The following is a 17,566-nucleotide window of genomic DNA, read 5'->3' as shown; positions in this document are numbered from 1 at the left end:
GTTAGGTTTAGAGTAAATATGTGCATTAAAAAAACTTTCAGGTCCTACTTTATTCAGTATATTGACACATTAGACTTACATGAAATCATTATATCTACTAAGATACACACACAAAATGGATTTCATAAATACTCCAGTGTACTAACATCCGTATATCTTTACATACAGTAACAGTGTGGTTATTCTAATAAGATTTTCTGTGTGCTTTGATAACTGTGTACAGCATAGGAAAAGCCATGTGCAATTCTCTGTGTAGTCACACTCTAAATCATACTGCCAAGTCTTGTGAACTTTCAGGAGCCACAACGTCACACTGTATTTTCATTGTTTATTTAACTGCACAAGGATTAACGGGAATTACATTTCTGTTTGATGGAGTAAGCCGTTTATAAAAGAGAAAAAAATGCTTTAGGTTGATAGAGGAGTTTAATTAATAATATTATAATTGCATGTTGTGTTTGTTTAACTACTTGGGGATTATTATTCTCTTAGTGGAAGTTACAGAGTTCATACAGCAGAAGAAAATCAGATTTGGAATTAAAAAAAAAAGAGAAACTTGCTGACACATTGTAATCCATCTGTAACTGGGAAAGTTTTTTTTTTGTTGTAGTTAAAGAACTTTTAAGTGCTGCACATTGAAGAGATTGAACAGAGAGAAAGAGCGGGAGAGAGAGAGAGAGAGAGAGAGAGAGAGAGAGAGAGAGAGAGAGAGAGAGGCCTAATTACCATGTCTTTGGTAATCTTTTGTAAATGCTAGGAAACAAACAGAAACCCATCACTTACTGACACCTTCATATCACAGTCTCCAGATAAAAATCATGTTTCGGATAAGATTTGTTTCAAAATAACAGCAGCCTATCTAACAAACACTCATGCACACACTTGCTCCTTTTTACACATAAAAGACTAGATACAATCTGGCACTGAGCAAGAGGGAAAAGGGGTACAAAAAAGGCTAGGAGAGGACATGGTTTCTTGGAAAGAAAGAAAAAAGTGTGTGTGTGTGTGTGTGTGAGAGAGAGGGGGGGTGGGGGTGGGGGAAGAAAGATAGACAGAGAAAGGGGGTTGGATAATAATAAGTGTAATAAAACTTTGGCCATTGTGCTCTGATTAGATCCGTCTCTGAGTAGCCCCTCCCCTCCCTGCCCGTGTGGGGATGTGTATATATATGCACACACACTGCTCAGCCAATTCACCGGCCTGACTCGGTGCTGCAGAGTGTGTAAAGTCAGTGTGCACTCTCCTGCGTGTGCATGTCTGTGGTGTGTGTGCTTGTATATGTATGTGTGTGCATGTGTGTGTAAGAGAGAGAGCGTGTAGGTGAAAGGAACTGCAAGAACAAGCAAGCACGTGGGTGCACACTCCTATAATAGATAGATAGATAGATAGATAGATAGATAGATAGATAGATAGATAGATAGATAGATAGATAGATAGATAGATAGATAGATAGAGAGGGAGGGATAGAAGGAAGACAGAAGATAGAACTGCAAGAAGCACAGGCAAAGAAAAAGAGACAAGAGAAAAGATAGAGATATAGAGTACAATGGACGCCTATGCCCTGTCCTTTTGGATTTACATGGGAGTGTTGTCTGTGTTTGTCGGAGGCACGCTGAAGAAGTTCCTGGCAACCCACGTCAGTGCTGTGCCCTCGCTCGTGGCATGGCTGGGTGCCACGCTGCTGGTGGAGAGACTATGTGCTATATGCATGCCCGCTGTGCTGGCACTTGCTGTCTTCTGTGCCACCTGTTGGCTCTACTCGCTGTGGGCTGCCCCACCACTGGTCCTGTCTGTTGAGGGCAAAGCGGTTTTCATCACAGGTAAGCACGATAAATGTTTGTGAAAAAAATAAAATAAATCAACACTTAATTTCACTTTTTTCTTGTAGAGTCACCTTAAGTTTTAGTGTCAATATTATTAGTAGTAGTATTAGTAGTATGTATTTTTTATCAAGCTCCATCTCACAAATCTGAACCATAACAAATTGAACGCTCAAAAATCAAATGCAAAAATTGATTTATATATATATTTTATTTTAAAGATGAATGAATTAACTACAATTAACCCCAAACCAAGTGTCGTTATCATACAGTGCGTTCATATTAGATTTGATTAGATCAGAATAGATTAAGAATGGCCCACAAAACACTTGTGAAAGTGCTCATTACACACAACTGTGTGCTTCAGTGAAGACAAATGAGCAGTGTGAGTGAATTTTAAGTCTAACATGAGACAGCATGCACAAAGAGCCCCCTCCAACACCCCACCACCACTAGCACTGCTACCAGCACCTTAAAACTGCCCCTTGGCCCCCCCAAAACCCAGAGTCCAACAACAAGTGTTCACAGAGTTCATTTAAGTTCATCTGGATGCTAAACACAAGAGGAATTTGCTGTGCACACGGTGACACTCAGTCTAAAATTGTCCCTAATTCAGGGTGCAAACTGAAACTCAGCAGGTGTGTTTTTTCTTCTTCTTCTTTAACACATTTGAAGCATTTTCTTGTCTGATTAAATTATATCATATTGTCAGCTCTCTCAGGATCTTTGCAAAGTCCAGATGACTTGGAGCTGGTTGGCTGGTTGGAGGAGGTTATTATAACATGTATCAGGTTTCTGGGATTGTGTAATTACACTCGGGGTTGTTTGGGAAATCCTCTGGGTCCAAAAATCCAGAGCATTTCTGCACATTTTGTCCAAACACTAAGCTTCAGAAAGCTGAGAACTATTTTGCTATTGGACTGTGTGTGTGTGTGTGTGTGTGTGTGTGTGTGTGTGTGTGTGTCAGTGTGTATGTGTGTGTGCGTGTGTGTGTGTGTGTGTGTGTGTGTGTGTGCATGCGTGTGGGGGGCAGGCAAGTGTTTAGCGGTAATATAATGATAGGCTTACTAGACAATTCTGCCCTCATAAGGATATTTGACCTAAAAAGTCTTATATATTGATAATAGTGTGTGTGCATGTGTGTGTTTAAATAATCCTACTTCTAATCCCCAGCATTTGGTTTATACAGGTATTGTTCATGTTTCTGTTCCCCAAAACAGTCATAAACACCTCATTAGACCTTCGATGCATTAGACCTTTGCAGCACTGCGTGGAGACACAACAGAGCTAAAATCTATATAAAATATAATGAAAATATTTGCTTGTGAAGTGAAAACTGTCCTGAACTGTCACTTCAATATGAACAAATCAAAGTTCATGGAAACTAATTGTTTTAATGGCATGTAATTAAGTTGCACCACTTCTGAATCTGCTTCTCTCTGTTTCGAGGTGACGTATTCACATAAAGCAGCACCAAGAATACAAGTAAGTGCCACCTGGCACTTGCAGTCCTCTGGTATAAAGTCTGTGTCTGCCGTTGCAAATCAAAAAACAAACACACAACTGTGCACTTGACGCACAAAATGTAGGTTACTCTGTCTGTGCCAGCGTAGAGATGTTTGTTTGTTTCCAGCCCCACTTTGATGCTTATCTCTTACTTGCTTCCTTACACACACAGACAGAATGAAGCTTTGAACCGTGTGGTAATTTATGCTACACTATGAGAAGGCAGGGCATCACACAGTGATGGAGAATGAAAGGGTTGTAAGATGTAGGTGACCTACATTGTAGAGCCAAAACACTGCTGTATCAAAAAAAAAAAAAAATATATATATATATATATATATATATATATATATATATATATATATATATATATATATATATATATATATATATATATATTCTGTCTTTTTTTATTTATTTTTATTTTAGTTTTTTAGAGAGATTATAGCCCTGGTTTAGGAGTGGGATAACATTTGGGTTCCTTAAATCCCTTAAAGTTAGTCTACTGGCATGGTAACAAGACCAAATCCCTGCTTTTATAAACCTTTTTTTTTTCTTTTCTACTGATCCCAAGCCAAACACATGCACATTGCAACTTCTCACTGCATATGCATGTTACCATTTCTCAGCACACACACAAACACAACCCAACACACAAATATACACACATGCATGCCAGCAAGCAAGCCATCCGCCAAGACTTGGAACATAAACTGCTGCGCTGGATGGAGTTACTCCCAGCAAAATCCCCACTGCTGATTTAACACCTACAATGGAATCATTTAATTTTAGCATGGACACAAATGAAAACTTGGTTTCTACACAAAACACACAATGCCTGCTGGCTTTTTTATTTCACAATTAACAGTGTTAATGTGTCTTGTTTGTTGTATGTCACCCACTACTTCTAGAAATTTAAAAGGCAAAAAAAAGGCTAAGCCTCTTACTGAAGCAGCAAGAGATGTATAGAGCTAGCATTCCACAGAAACTCACAGAGCCGCTTGAATTGGCTCTGCAATCACATGACTGTGCATTTCATCTCTCTCTCTCTCTCTCTCTCTCTCTCTCTTTCTCTTCATTCGATTTTATGCACCATATTCTTTGCTCCTTTATTATTTTGTTTGTCTTCTAGCAAAAAAAAAGTCATAAACTCGAAAAATATCTTAAGGCTAGTTCTTAGAAAGTATGCTAGCATTGCATTTTTTAACAGTATTAGCTGAGTAGCTAATGAAAAAAATTCACAGTTGCACATAAAAATAATAAATATATCGTTAACATAATAAAAAAGTTTGTGAACATATTTGTTCATTGTAGTCAGTAGAGACAGTAAATAGTTCCATTAGATGCAAGACCTTTCATGATCCTTGCTCTTGGATGTTATTTTTATTTAAAATGATAGCAAGATTTAAATCAAGTATTTCAGTCCCGCATCATGACATGCTTGATGTCAAAGTGGAACTCTTTTGCTATGACCACATTATTTACTGAACTAACTCCAATGCAGCATTTTTTTCAGTGTAGGCGTACTGGAACCCTCAAGTCTATGACCAATGAGACTACTATAAATCTGTTGCATAAGTGCGAGCTGTTCAGTGCCAATCCCCTTGTTGGAGCTTGTGCTGCTATGATAACGTTTCAGTGTTCACTGAGAATAACATGGTATCAAACGAGCAATTTGTAAGAAATCCATATCAACCGAGGAGGGAGAGCCTGAGGGTGTGAAACCAATTAGATGAGCTGTACGTGAGTGTGAGTGTGTATGTGCATAGCTGCTACTCCTTCAGAGTTTTGGCATGCCTTTCTTTTACTCAATGTCCCTGGAGAAGCTCCAGAACGCAGTTCATCTTCGAGTCCAGCGATATACTGAATCGTTTTCCTGAAATATAAATACCAATTTCACATCATCCATCTTTCTACACGTTACAGCATAATCATTTTGGCTGACCCTGTTCATGTAAAGTGACCTAAGATTGATTTGAATGTTAAGTGACCAACAGTATTAGCTTGGTATTTAAAGTTGAACTTTACAAGCTAAGGGTCAATAGCACAGAGCTTTAACCGCTGACATGGCCATGGCTTTGAGCTCACCACAGTTTATAACAAAGTAAACAGCTATAATCAAATAAGGAAGCATGAAGTAAAAATAGGGGGCACGGTGGCTTAGTGGTTAGCACGTTTGCCTCACACCTCCAGGGTTGGGGGTTCGATTCCCGCCTCCACTTTGCGTGTGTGGAGTTAGCATGTTCTCCCCGTGCCTCAGGGGTTTCCTCTGGGTACTCCGGTTTCCTCCTCCGGTCCAAAGACATGCATGGTAGGTTGATTGGCATCTCTGGAAAATTGTCCGTAGTGTGTGAGTGCGTGAGTGAATGAGAGTGTGTGTGCCCTGCGACAGGTTGGCACTCCATCCAGGTGTATCCTGCCTTGATGCCCAGTGGCGTCTGAGATAGGCACAGGCTCCCCATGACCCGAGGTAGTCCGGATAAGCGGTAGAAAATGAGTGAGTGAAGTAAAAATAATGATTCACAAAATACTATAAGGTTTATTATAAAGTTATTATTCATCAATATTAAAGGTGCCATAAGAAGCTTTTTATAATATTTATCTATAACTTTTTATAATAACTTTCTATAATAGATTTGATTGAAGATATAAGAACATGATCAATATTATAAAAATGTTCCTGTAATAGTTTATCTATAGAGGATAAAATCTCTCAGGCTCAGCAAACTTGAAAAAAAAGTGTGTGATGTGGGCCACCAGCATTCAAACCAATAAGGACAGAGAAGTGGGTGTGTCTAGCCCTTCGCCAGTCATGTCACTTGGCAAATCAGAAATGTCCCCAGCTTTCAATCATATTTAGGTGTTTAAGTCCTGCATGTGTGTGTACTGGAAGCTAGGTTTTTAGAGAAACCGCCACTCCGACTGAGGGTTTAAGGGCCAGACAAACAATAACATTTACAGAAGGAGTCTCCAGTGTCAGTGCTTTATAACAGTGAACAGTTTTCCATGAAGAACAGCAGTCTTTAGGACAGGGGACATTTCACAACATTAAATGGAAATATAAATTAAACATGTAATTTTTTAAGCAACTATAAAAAGCAATCGCTGGAAAATTGCTGACACAATACAGAAATAAAATTCTTTGCATCATGCTGGTTTTGGGAAATAGTTAACTTCAGGGTGATAAGCATGAATCCACCCAGTCATTGATTAGTTTCCAATAACAACACACTATTATGTGTATTATTCTTTACTTTACTATTAAACTTTAGTTATTGAAACTTTCCAGAATGTGTGGCAATTAAAAAAGGTTGTGGTTTTTTTTATGAATGCAAGAAAAAGGACCAATGGTCTGCGAAAAACATCAAACTTTTTTTTTTGGTTCAGAGAAATAAATCAATAGTTATTACTCATTAATCCATGTCAAATGTGAATGTTAGATTTGGAAAAGTAGCAATGTTTAGGCAGTTAATCTTTTTGGATTACCAGTTGTACTCCCAATATAAACACACACATAATGAAATGGTGTGTACATTTACCCGATACAGTAGGGAGTGGAATGCACGGGTGAAAAAGCTGCCAGATTGTTCCATGTCCTCAGAAGACCTTGAGATAAACCTGTGGTTCACATCAGGTGCATGATTTTATGATAACAACCACAGTGTGTGTTTCAGTATTTAGCACTTGCACACGAACACATCCAACACCAGAGTAAAGTGTGTGAAGCCCCATGAAGAGTACTGTAAAATCCAAATTTATGGATGCATACATTTTCCTCAGAATCGCTATCTTTTTATTACCCATGCGAAACACTTCTGAGAAAAATCGATCTATTGTATTTATGATGCAGTGTACATAGAGGAAACAGAAGATCAGAGGTCAAAAAAGTGGGAAATTTCTTCCGTCTTTGTTTTTCTAATCTGTCTGTTGGGGTTAAAAGTCCGGCAAGGTTTACACATTTATCTGCTTATAGCAATAGGGTGTTTGATTTCTCATGAATGTGTTACACCTGTTGCCAGCATGTGACCAGTCACACACTGAGCATGGTGTGTGTGTGTGTGTGTGTGTGTGTGTGTGTGTGTGTGTGTGTGCGCGCGTGTGTGGGCATGTTTTTGAAACATTATTTACAAGCTTGGATTGAAGATCATAGGGCTGCCAGGTGAAGGATGTTTCGTGTCGTCACTCAGGCACTGTGGCCTGTTGGAGTTTGTTCACCTTGCTATATTTTAATATTAAATAAATAAATAAATATACCACAAAAAAATAACTAAAATCCTGCTTTTAATAAATAACCTTTGTGTTTCTCAGATTTAATTAAATCTTAACAGACGCAAAAGGGAATCCATCCCCTTTAGGGCGACACCAGATTATAAATCATTATAGTGTACAGGTGATGAAGAAACAGGTGAACAACACAAACAGTGCTATATATATATACTGTTTTGAGGAACCGCTTTGAAAGGAAATTATTCTCTTATTACTCAATAAACCACACATTTACCACTAGCTCCCTCCTTCACATTTACAGAAGCTGTAAAGTTTTATAATTCCATAAAACATTGTTTAAACAGTTCAACAGCTTTTGCTTGTGTTATTGTGATTATCTTGGTGTTAGAGTTGAGTGACATGACAAAGGCACTAAACTCATCCTGGTATTTTATTTAGTTAACCAGCTATTCATCTAAAAGCACTTCATTAACTGCTAAAGCAAACCTTTGCAATGTGCCAGTGTGAGGGAGAGGGATGTACGTTTCTACAGGGTGGCTCCATACATCAGAGTAATTAATACTTTTAACAGCAATTAACAACAAATTGTCTTCCAAAATATTTCAGACTTATTTTAAATTTTCTATTTTAGATTTATTTTTCACTTGACTCCATGCTGTATTCTAAGTTGATTGGCATCTCTCTCTCTCTCTCTCTCTCTCTCTCTCTCTCTCTCTCTCTCTCTCTCTCTCTCTCTCTCTAAAGGGTGTGACTCAGGGTTTGGGCATGCCACAGCAAGGCGTCTGGACGCTATGGGATTCCAGGTGTTTGCCACAGTATTGGACGCAGATGGTGAGGGGGCAAAGCGTCTGAGGAGTAGCTGCTCTTCTCGCTTGACCTTGCTCCAGGTGGACATCACTCAGCCACAGCAGGTTCAGCAGGCTCTCCTCAACACCAAGGCCAAGCTGGGCATGAAAGGTGAGCGCTCACACCAGTGCATTTCCCAACACATAACATGGCATATCTGAGCATTACATTACCGTCACCCACAATTACATATGCTGATATATATGTACTTGAATACAGCGGCGCTTTCTTCTTTTAGTCTTACTATTTTTTTCCATCTTACATCCTCACAAGCTTCAGCTTTCATTATGGTATCACCATCACCACGCCACACTCATCATCTCATAAATAGATAACTAGCCACGCCAAGTCTTTACTTTACTTCAGTGAAACTGCGTCGTAAAGTTGGAATGCTTGCTGAAACTTCAACTGTAGGGTGTTTAATATTGCATAGTGTGTAACAGGGCTCTTGCTCTAATGGAGCTAAATGGAGAAATTGAGCTATATCAATTATTCTTAGAAGAATTCCTTAGAATGAAAACAATGCATTTCTCTTTCATTATGTTTAAGATCATCGAAATGAAACTGCGCTAGCAATGTCACCCATGTCACCCAGTGATGTCAGATTGGCATAAAAGTTTACATTTTCATTAAAAAACAGAACAAATTGGAGTCAGATCCACAAAACGAGGTGAACTTTCCCCTGAAAACCTTCTTGCAGCTATGTCCTCCTCTTTGTTTCTTTTTCTCCCTGTTCCTTTTCATTTCTTGGTAGGAGCAGTGTGTTATAAATAAAACTTCATACGCACTGTAGAGTAGCAATGACCTTTTAAAGGCAAGTACAAATTTACTCCCTTTTGGATGACTTCCTTTACTATTGTTTACATTACAGGAGTCATTTGAGGTAAAACAGTCTGTGGGTGCATTTACATGTCGGTAATCGTCGAGCTTGGAAAAATGTCATTGATGCTCAATAATGCATGGCCTTCTCACTGAGCCATGTGTATGGCTTGGCAGCATTTCAGTGATGCACTTTATTTTTAAACTAGAGCAAAGAGCAAGCTGTCTAACAGGCCAAATATAAAGAAATGAGGATTTTTATTTCCAGCATTTTCCTCCTATTTTAGACACTGTTCATAATCTGGCAATAAAGGTGATAAAAGAAATGACACGAAACCATTGATGCACAAAGTGTATCAGGTCATGAGAGTTAAACAAACTATATATAAGTGTATGAGAGTGTGTGTTCATCTTTTAGAACACAATATCCTTTCTGCTACAAGAGAGTACATGTCTTTTGGATTGCATTTTTCTTGTGTCCTGAATTCTCTTCCCACATTGATTGATGAGTCTGATTGTGTAAGTATATGGTGTAATGAAGCTGCTTTTTTGTAGAAGTTTCTTATATTCTTATATTCCAAAAACATGTAGGTAGGCAGATATTGTAGGATAGATCGTCCCGAGGTGTGAAAGCCTCTGTGGGTATGGGTGTGTATGTGTGTGTGTGCATTCCATCCGGGCGTCCCATCCTATCTGAGGCGATCTGAATTCTCCCTCAATGCTCCTGACTCTACTTCCAACCCTGACCTGGATAAAATGGTTTATTTATATAAAATAGAGAGCTGAAAGCTGAAGAGTGAAAAACATTGCCTTTTCCTTTCCTTGTCTCTGTGCCAAATGTAGCCTCCTCTTCATGTTCTTGGCTGACTCATAACAGTAGGGTGATAGTTTCTTTGCTGCTGTAACTCATCCTCCTTGAGGATTGACATGTTGTGCTTTATGAGATGCTTTTTAGCTCAACACAGTTAGTGGTTTTTTGAGTTACTGTAGCATTCCCGTCAGCATGAATAAGTCTAGCCATGACCTTTCTTATCTGAAAGGTGGCACAAACTATTTAATCCAGTCCATCTGGAACCAACAACCATGCTATTGTCAAGGTGACGAAAATCACAAATGTTTTCTCATTCTTAAGCCTGATGTGGATTTTAACTGAAGCTCAGGTGGCTGTTGATATAAATAGGTGACTGATGAAAGAAAAAATTGGTGGACTTGTTGCGTTTGAGTTCTTCTTGACATTAAGTGGCTTTTGAAATTTACGTTCCACAACCTAAAAGTATAAATGTTATAAACGTTAAAAATGTCATCAGCAAATTGCTAAACCTGATTCATAAGAGCATTATACCACCCAGCTCTTTAGTGTGTTCCCATATGTCATGCCATATTTCTTAGACATTCAATCTAACTCTGCTTTTTATATTATGCTTTCTCTGAAGGTCTATAAATGTGTTATTGCTCTGGAAAAACATATCATCATAAAACATAGAATAATCTAGTAATACATTTGGCAAAGAAACACTGCTCTGGGGTAAATTCAGAGTTTCCGTGTCCACTACAAATCACAAATTCAGCACTCCATAGCTATCTGATTTTCCTTTCCAGAGCCACAAGCCATCAAACACATTTATGCATGTTATTATTTGCACCAGTACCAATAAACTACAGATAAGTGTTTATTTCTTTGTTTTGTCCATCACTCAAATCCAATTATTCTCCACTCCAGAAGTACGTAAAACATTGCAGTCAAAGCTCACATGCAGAAAGCATTAGTGCAAGAGACGCCGGAACCCGAGGCCAAGCTGACAAACACAAGAGCTTGGCTGTTACAGCTGAGAATCTTGTGCGACTTCCCTTGATCTGTTCAGAATAAAATCAAAGAGAAAGTGTCATTTCACTTGTTCAGTTCATTCTCTGCATATCAACAGTAATGTAGTTCAAAGGAGGATGAGAATACAAACAACAGTACATCTCGTTTAACCTCTGCATACTGTACACTCACTTACACTCCTCGTGATCAAGCATACCATTCTTATAACAATAACTGATAAATAAGACACAAGTAGAATTGATTCACGCTTTAATTGTGTCCCATTTACAGTTTTTGAAATGTGTCATTGGGCATCTTGTAGGATTGTGGGCTCTGGTGAATAACGCAGGAGTGTGTGTGAACTTCGGAGACGCCGAGCTCTCCCTCATGTCAAACTACAGAGGCTGCATGGAGGTGAATTTCTTCGGCACCCTCTGTGTCACGAAGACCTTCCTCCCTCTGCTGAGACGAAACAAGGGCCGAATAGTGACCATCTCCAGCCCATCTGGTATATACACACTTCAACACACACACATAATGTGATTTTAGTTCCTCATAGGATTTGGCCTCAATGTTTTGATTAAAATTAATGAATGAATTATTAATTTACATCTGGTACAATATGGCAAAACAGAACTATAACACTCTATGTTGTTATAGTTGTAACATGAGTCTTAGAAGACATTTCTCCTAGCAATGCTCATACTATATTACATGCATTTTTATCGAAAACCCAAGCATTAATATCAAGCTGAACTCCCAATTTGGACAGGAAATCTATGCTTTAAAGACATATTAATATTATACGATAGGTTCTGATTTTATTTTCACTTTTTAGATAAAAATTCTGTCCTATGATTAACTCAACCGGCAATTAAAAGACAACTATGTTTGAGTATTATAGCATCTGTTATATAGCATCAGGGATGTGATGGCCTAGTGTTTAAGGTGTTAGTCTGCCAAACAGAAGGTATGTTGTTTGAATCCCATTTCCATCAATCTACTGCTGTTGGGATCTTGAGCTTGGCTCTTAACCCTCAATTGCTAAGCTGTATAAAAGGAAATAAAAATTCAAGTGCTCTGGATAAGGGTGTCTGCTAAGTAACATAAATGTCTCATCATTAGGTGTAAAACTATTACAAAGCTGCTCATTAAAAGAGAGGGAACTAAAACCTTTTTGTGTTTCATGTTTGTAATCAAGCCATGTATCTTGACAACACTGTCACTAATACACTGATACTAAAGTCTGGGATAAAAAGAAATCAGCCCCACCCCTGTGTTTGTATACTTCACCATTGGTGGTGCTATTGCTCTTTGCTCCTAGTAAACATTTAACCCCAAGTATTGTCATTGCTTCTTTAAAGACGGGGCTGAACCATAACTGTGGTTGCTTATAATTTGTTTAATAATTTTGGCACAAAATTAGAGACTCAGTTCATCGCCAGTTCATAGAGTGCAGTTCATCGCCATCTAAATAACCCTCAATGCCTACAGTATATACAATATACAGCCAAAAGTATGTGGACTCTAGACCATATGTCCTTTTTGTATCATCTTGTTCTTGATTTTGTTCCAAATTGCTATCAGAATTAACTCCACATTTCTAAGAAGGCTTTTTGCTAGATATTGGAGCGTGACAAGGAATTTGTGTTTATTCCATTACAGGAGCATTAGTGAGGTCATGCAATGATGTTTTGCAAGCAGGTATGACATGTAGTCAACATTCCAGCTCATCCTAAAGGTCTTCAGTGAAGTTGAGGTCAGGGATCTGTGATGTCTGGGACACTCAAGTTCTTCGACTCCAACCTTGGCAAAACATGGCTTCATGGAGCTTGCTTTGTGCAGAGGGGCATTGTCATGTATGAGTTTGATGGACAGTGATGGTGTGTTGGGCAGCTGTTCACATATTTATGTCTACATAGTGTATCAGTGATTTCTTACAGATCAGAAAGCCTAAAATGCTGATGTATATAAATGTTAACACCACAGCTTCATTAGATTCGCTGGGTCCATTAAATCGCAACTATTATAAATTATATATATATGAGGTTTCAATCAGGCATCAGCAGAGACTTGCTGAGCCCATTTGAATTCTATTAGAAGACTATCAAGTGCATCTGGAATTAGCCAGTGTTCATTTGTTAAATCTTTAAAGACCATTTACAAATAAAATGTATGTTTTAAATCTTTTTACAACCATTTCACACCCACAAAGAGGCAAATAAACCTGTAACAACCTGATACACACACACACCACACACACACTCAAAAACACCTCACACACAACACACCATGTTCCCACACACCCCTTAATCTAGCGTAAGACTTTATCTCATCCCATTTAAAGACCTGGAGTTCTTTCAAATGTCCAAAAATGTCTAAACATAGTAAAAATAGATCCCAAATTCTTATCTCTATGATATGTCTTTGTCTCATGAGGGCTCAGTGTTTACCTCCACTGAGAACAGCTTATGTTTTGATTTTAGATTACAGGAGAACACTGAGGATAAGCACGGTTCAAGCAGCATTTCTTTCCTTCCTTCCATTTTATCACCCCTTGTTTACTGCCTTCATGCCAATACAAGCTATGGCCTGAGTCCCCTCTAAAGTACTGGCATCTGGCCCTGTTAAACAAAGATGTCTCCATCAGAGGGATCTCACTAGGCAATGGGGGCCGAGTAGGAGTGAGTTGTTTTTTTTTGGCAGTTAAGAACAACAGACGCTACCATGCGAATGTCTCCCTGCCATGTTCCAGTAAGCCTCCTCACAGGTGGGCTGTGTTTTCAAACGGTTTTCAGATCCTGTCAACGTTTAAGCTGGCACTATTTGAAACGCAAACCCCTCCTTTTTTACTTCTCATCTCCCAAGGCCAAACCACGTGTTTATATAAAACAGCACAATGTGCAATTAACCCCCTGTGCTTGTTCTGCACTTGAATAGTTAGCTCCTGGCACAGTGTTGATTCGTCGACTCGTTTTTGCTACCCGGAGCAAACACTTCACTAAACAATAGTGCAATTCTGTGTTGGGATCAGGAGCTGTCATGGTGTACCTGAATCACTGCCTACTTAGCCTGGAGTGTAATCTGATTCTGTTCTTCACATGCTATTTATGCATTGATTTACCTGCAGAACAGTGCACTAATAAAAGTACATCATAAAACACTGGGCATTAAATCTAAGGATCAAAGTGGTTTTATTGTGTGTTTTATGAAATCTAACACGTGGTGCTAATAAGGGGAAGATAAGTAAATGGCTTGAAACAGTTAAATCATGCTGACTTCTTGGGGTACATTTAATCACTGTATGTGTGTGTGTTTGTCTGTGTGTGTGCGCATGCAGGTGAGCAGCCCTTCCCATGTCTGGCATCCTACGGGGCCTCAAAGGCGGCACTAAACCTCTTTGTTAACACTCTTCGTCATGAGTTGGAGCCGTGGGGGATCAAAGTGTCCACTATTTTTCCTTCTGCCTTTAAAACAGGTAAGAAAACATTTTCATTCCTGAGAATATTTTTCCTAAGTGGGTCCTCTTCGTTAATGTAGATGTGGCCACAAGTGATTTATGCTACTGGCCACTATATAGTGATATTTTAGAATAACAGGTAATAAGCAGTTAAGATCTAAGAACATCATCATCCAGCACTAAATCAAGCAGATTATTTCAAGTGGTTTTTAAAAGTATCTTTGTTCAACAGAGTTTCATGCACACACACACACACACACACACACACACATACACACACACACAAACACAAGAGAATTGGCAGGTTTCAGGTTAAATTTCCAGTTTCCATCCCAGCTGCATCTCTGCATACTCTTTTTTTTTTTTTTTTTTGATTAGCCATTGTATAAGTAATCAGGTCACTGTAAAGCACATACATTTCTGAGTTTCAGACATTACTGCATTATAAAGTAATGTCTGTAAATCAGAAATGTACAGTATGTGAGAACCATTGTTCTGGTCTGCAAATGTTCTGGTCTGTTTAAAAAAAATCTGTAAAGACAAAAAGGTATTGTTGTCTTTTCCTTTCTTTTTCATTTTCTTATAACAATTCCAACCTTCCTCTAATGTATATTTATGAACAAGCACAAGCCAGCACACTTCCATTCCAATCAGCCTCTATTAGTGCTTGTTGTCATTCTCATTAACACATGTTGAATGGCTGAGCATATGGTTTGGTTAATCTGCCACTGAAACTCACATAAAATCACCTTAAAATACAGTACTGTTTCAATGTGTGACACAGTGTCAAATAATATCTTGATAATATTCAGTTTAGCACGTTATACAAAGATGAAATATTAAAAAAACCTACAGATTTTCTGAAATAGCATGTGATCTTTTCTCTAAAAATGTACTGGTCATGGCGGTCATTAAGGAAATTCCTACTATGTTAGAAAACCCATAGAATAATTATCAGGAGACACAAAAAAAGCCAGGATTACCATATGGAGCACCATGAGTTTTTTCCAGTTACAGTCTACAGTAGTAGAGTTTACTAGGCTACTGTAATGATATTGCACATAAAATGATGATGTGTGTAATTAGTGGGGAAAAAATAGAAAAGGGTCAATGTTCAAAATTCAAAAAGAAATTTTTACTGCCAGAAAACCTCTGGAAAGACTAAGAAATTGGGCAACATCTAAACCCCCATTTAACCTCTTTTAATTGAAACCATTTCTAGCTCAAATTTTTTTCTTGCTTGTTAATATAACAGGCCGCGCAGGCAAAACCAGTTATAGAGTATTACTTAAGAAATAGCAGGATAAATTGTACCCAGAGCCATGTTTACATTCTTCTTATTTAATTCATCTCTAATCTCTCAGTCAAGTTTCTTCCCATTATGCTCGAATACACACTAATCCTGGAAGCCAATACTTTCATTGTATGACTCAGTAGCATTTATGTATGTCACAAGATGTCCTGGCTTTACGGGAACAAAAGCCAAGTTAAATACTGTTTATATAAACAACTGTTTAAATGTGTTACTGAAATAAGACAGATGCCTGTTATTCTGGATATCCTCAACATTAAGATTTTAGCTAGAATTCTTTTTTAAAGCATATCTTTTTATTGTTTTTAGGACAGAGCAGTAACACTGAGTACTGGGAGAAACAGTACCAGCACCTTCTTCAGAACCTGTCACCGAGCCTTTTAGAAGAGTATGGTGAAGACTATGTCATGGAGACTAAGGAACTCTTCCAGAATTATGCAAAATTAGCCAGCGAGGACCTGAGTCCGGTCGTTAACACCATCGTGGAGGCTCTTCTCTCGCCGCAGCCTCAGGTACGCTACTATGCTGGGCCTGGCGTTGGGCTCATGTACTTCATCTACAGCTACTTCCCCCTGAGTGTCAGTGACAGGTTCCTGCAAAAGATCTTTCTGAAGAAGAAGGTGGTGCCACGTGCACTCAGGAAACAGAATGAGCTGAACCGCATCAAGGACAACAACAATGACATCATCAGCAACAACAATAACATCTCTAGGATAGAGTAAATCTGTTGTAACTCCATGTAAATAAAAGATGCTAGAGGACCACTGATGTAATCCAATCATAGTGACCCAATGCCGATATGTGTACTTGTATTTGTGCTGTTTTATATAATGTACTGTATAATGCATTATGGGCTTTTTGTCATAATTTTGAAGGGATTGTAGAATAGCTTTGCTTTCTGAGTAACTATTAAATACTATTTTAATAGAAATTCAAATTTGGCTTCGCCTTAATATCAGCTGATGCATTCCCTCCAAACTTTTGTTGGTAATATTAAATTTCACTATGTGATAACACTAGATGTGTATAGTTCATACACCTTCCAGTTTTCTATGTTACGTTAGTTCCTTCACAGATACCAGATAACAGACTTTATTTTTCCTAAAAAAGTCCTCAAAGTCCTTCAAAAGACTTTGGATTAACAACGTACATCACTAGGTCACAATCTCACCTCAGGTTCATACAGCACATACCATTGCTGCTACTCAGTGTAAAATCACTTCACGGTTCTATTGTATGTTCAATAAACAGATTCGCTTCAATCTTAGTTAGCCAGCTTCAAGCAATATAAGGTCTGTGCATAGTCACAATGTCCCAATCTCCTGTAAATAATTAATGTTTTGTTGGGAAGATCAAGCAAATCCCTACTATATTCTTCAACTTTTATTTTTTGTTTGGTTTGTTATTTTTCACCATTATTGCTACAAATCAAAATATTTATTCCTGTTTCTTTATGAATCACTTAAACTGTGAATTTTTATACAAAAAAAATTAAAAGAAAGAAAGAAATGTAAATTGTCCATTTGTTCATATTTGAATTGAATTAAAGTTGACATTTTAAAGAAGCATGTTTGCAATGTCTTGCATTCATTTTCAGAAAGATGAGCAATGATATCCTGGGACCCAAAATTCAGTCGTTTAAAACCATATGGATCTGTGTAATACATTTATCATGGATCAGGTTTATCAGCAAATGAACAGAGATTAGAATGAATGAGAGTTTGGTGTGACATAGTCCAATACACATCATAGACCAATCAACGGCCAACTCT

The 17,566-nt window shown here is 38.2% G+C and overlaps 1 protein-coding gene across 1 annotated transcript; it reads left to right on the top strand.

Moving 5' to 3' along the window:
- The first annotated feature begins 1,199 nt into the window (after positions 1 to 1,199).
- On the top strand, positions 1,200 to 17,359 carry hsd11b2 (hydroxysteroid (11-beta) dehydrogenase 2). Its single transcript, XM_060858911.1, has 5 exons — positions 1,200 to 1,820; positions 8,298 to 8,510; positions 11,345 to 11,530; positions 14,363 to 14,500; positions 16,104 to 17,359. The coding sequence occupies exons 1-5, from the start codon at positions 1,547 to 1,549 to the stop codon at positions 16,514 to 16,516; spliced, it is 1,224 nt and encodes a 407-aa protein (XP_060714894.1). The 5' UTR covers positions 1,200 to 1,546; the 3' UTR covers positions 16,517 to 17,359.
- The last annotated feature ends 207 nt before the right edge of the window (positions 17,360 to 17,566 follow it).

This window comes from Tachysurus vachellii, chromosome 23, assembly GCF_030014155.1.
Source record: "Tachysurus vachellii isolate PV-2020 chromosome 23, HZAU_Pvac_v1, whole genome shotgun sequence".
NCBI lineage: Eukaryota > Metazoa > Chordata > Actinopteri > Siluriformes > Bagridae > Tachysurus > Tachysurus vachellii.
The sequence above is the reverse complement of the archived record's forward strand: the minus strand, read 5'-3'. Positions and strand labels throughout refer to the sequence as shown.

Bases quoted from the DNA above. Each gene is read 5' to 3' on its own strand.
- hsd11b2 (XM_060858911.1), top strand. From the start codon at position 1,547: ATGGACGCCTATGCCCTGTCCTTTTGGATTTACATGGGAGTGTTGTCT. The intron at 8,511-11,344 runs GTGAGCGCTCAC...GGCATCTTGTAG, and splicing joins GGCCAAGCTGGGCATGAAAG to GATTGTGGGCTCTGGTGAAT. The intron at 14,501-16,103 runs GTAAGAAAACAT...TATTGTTTTTAG, and splicing joins TCCTTCTGCCTTTAAAACAG to GACAGAGCAGTAACACTGAG.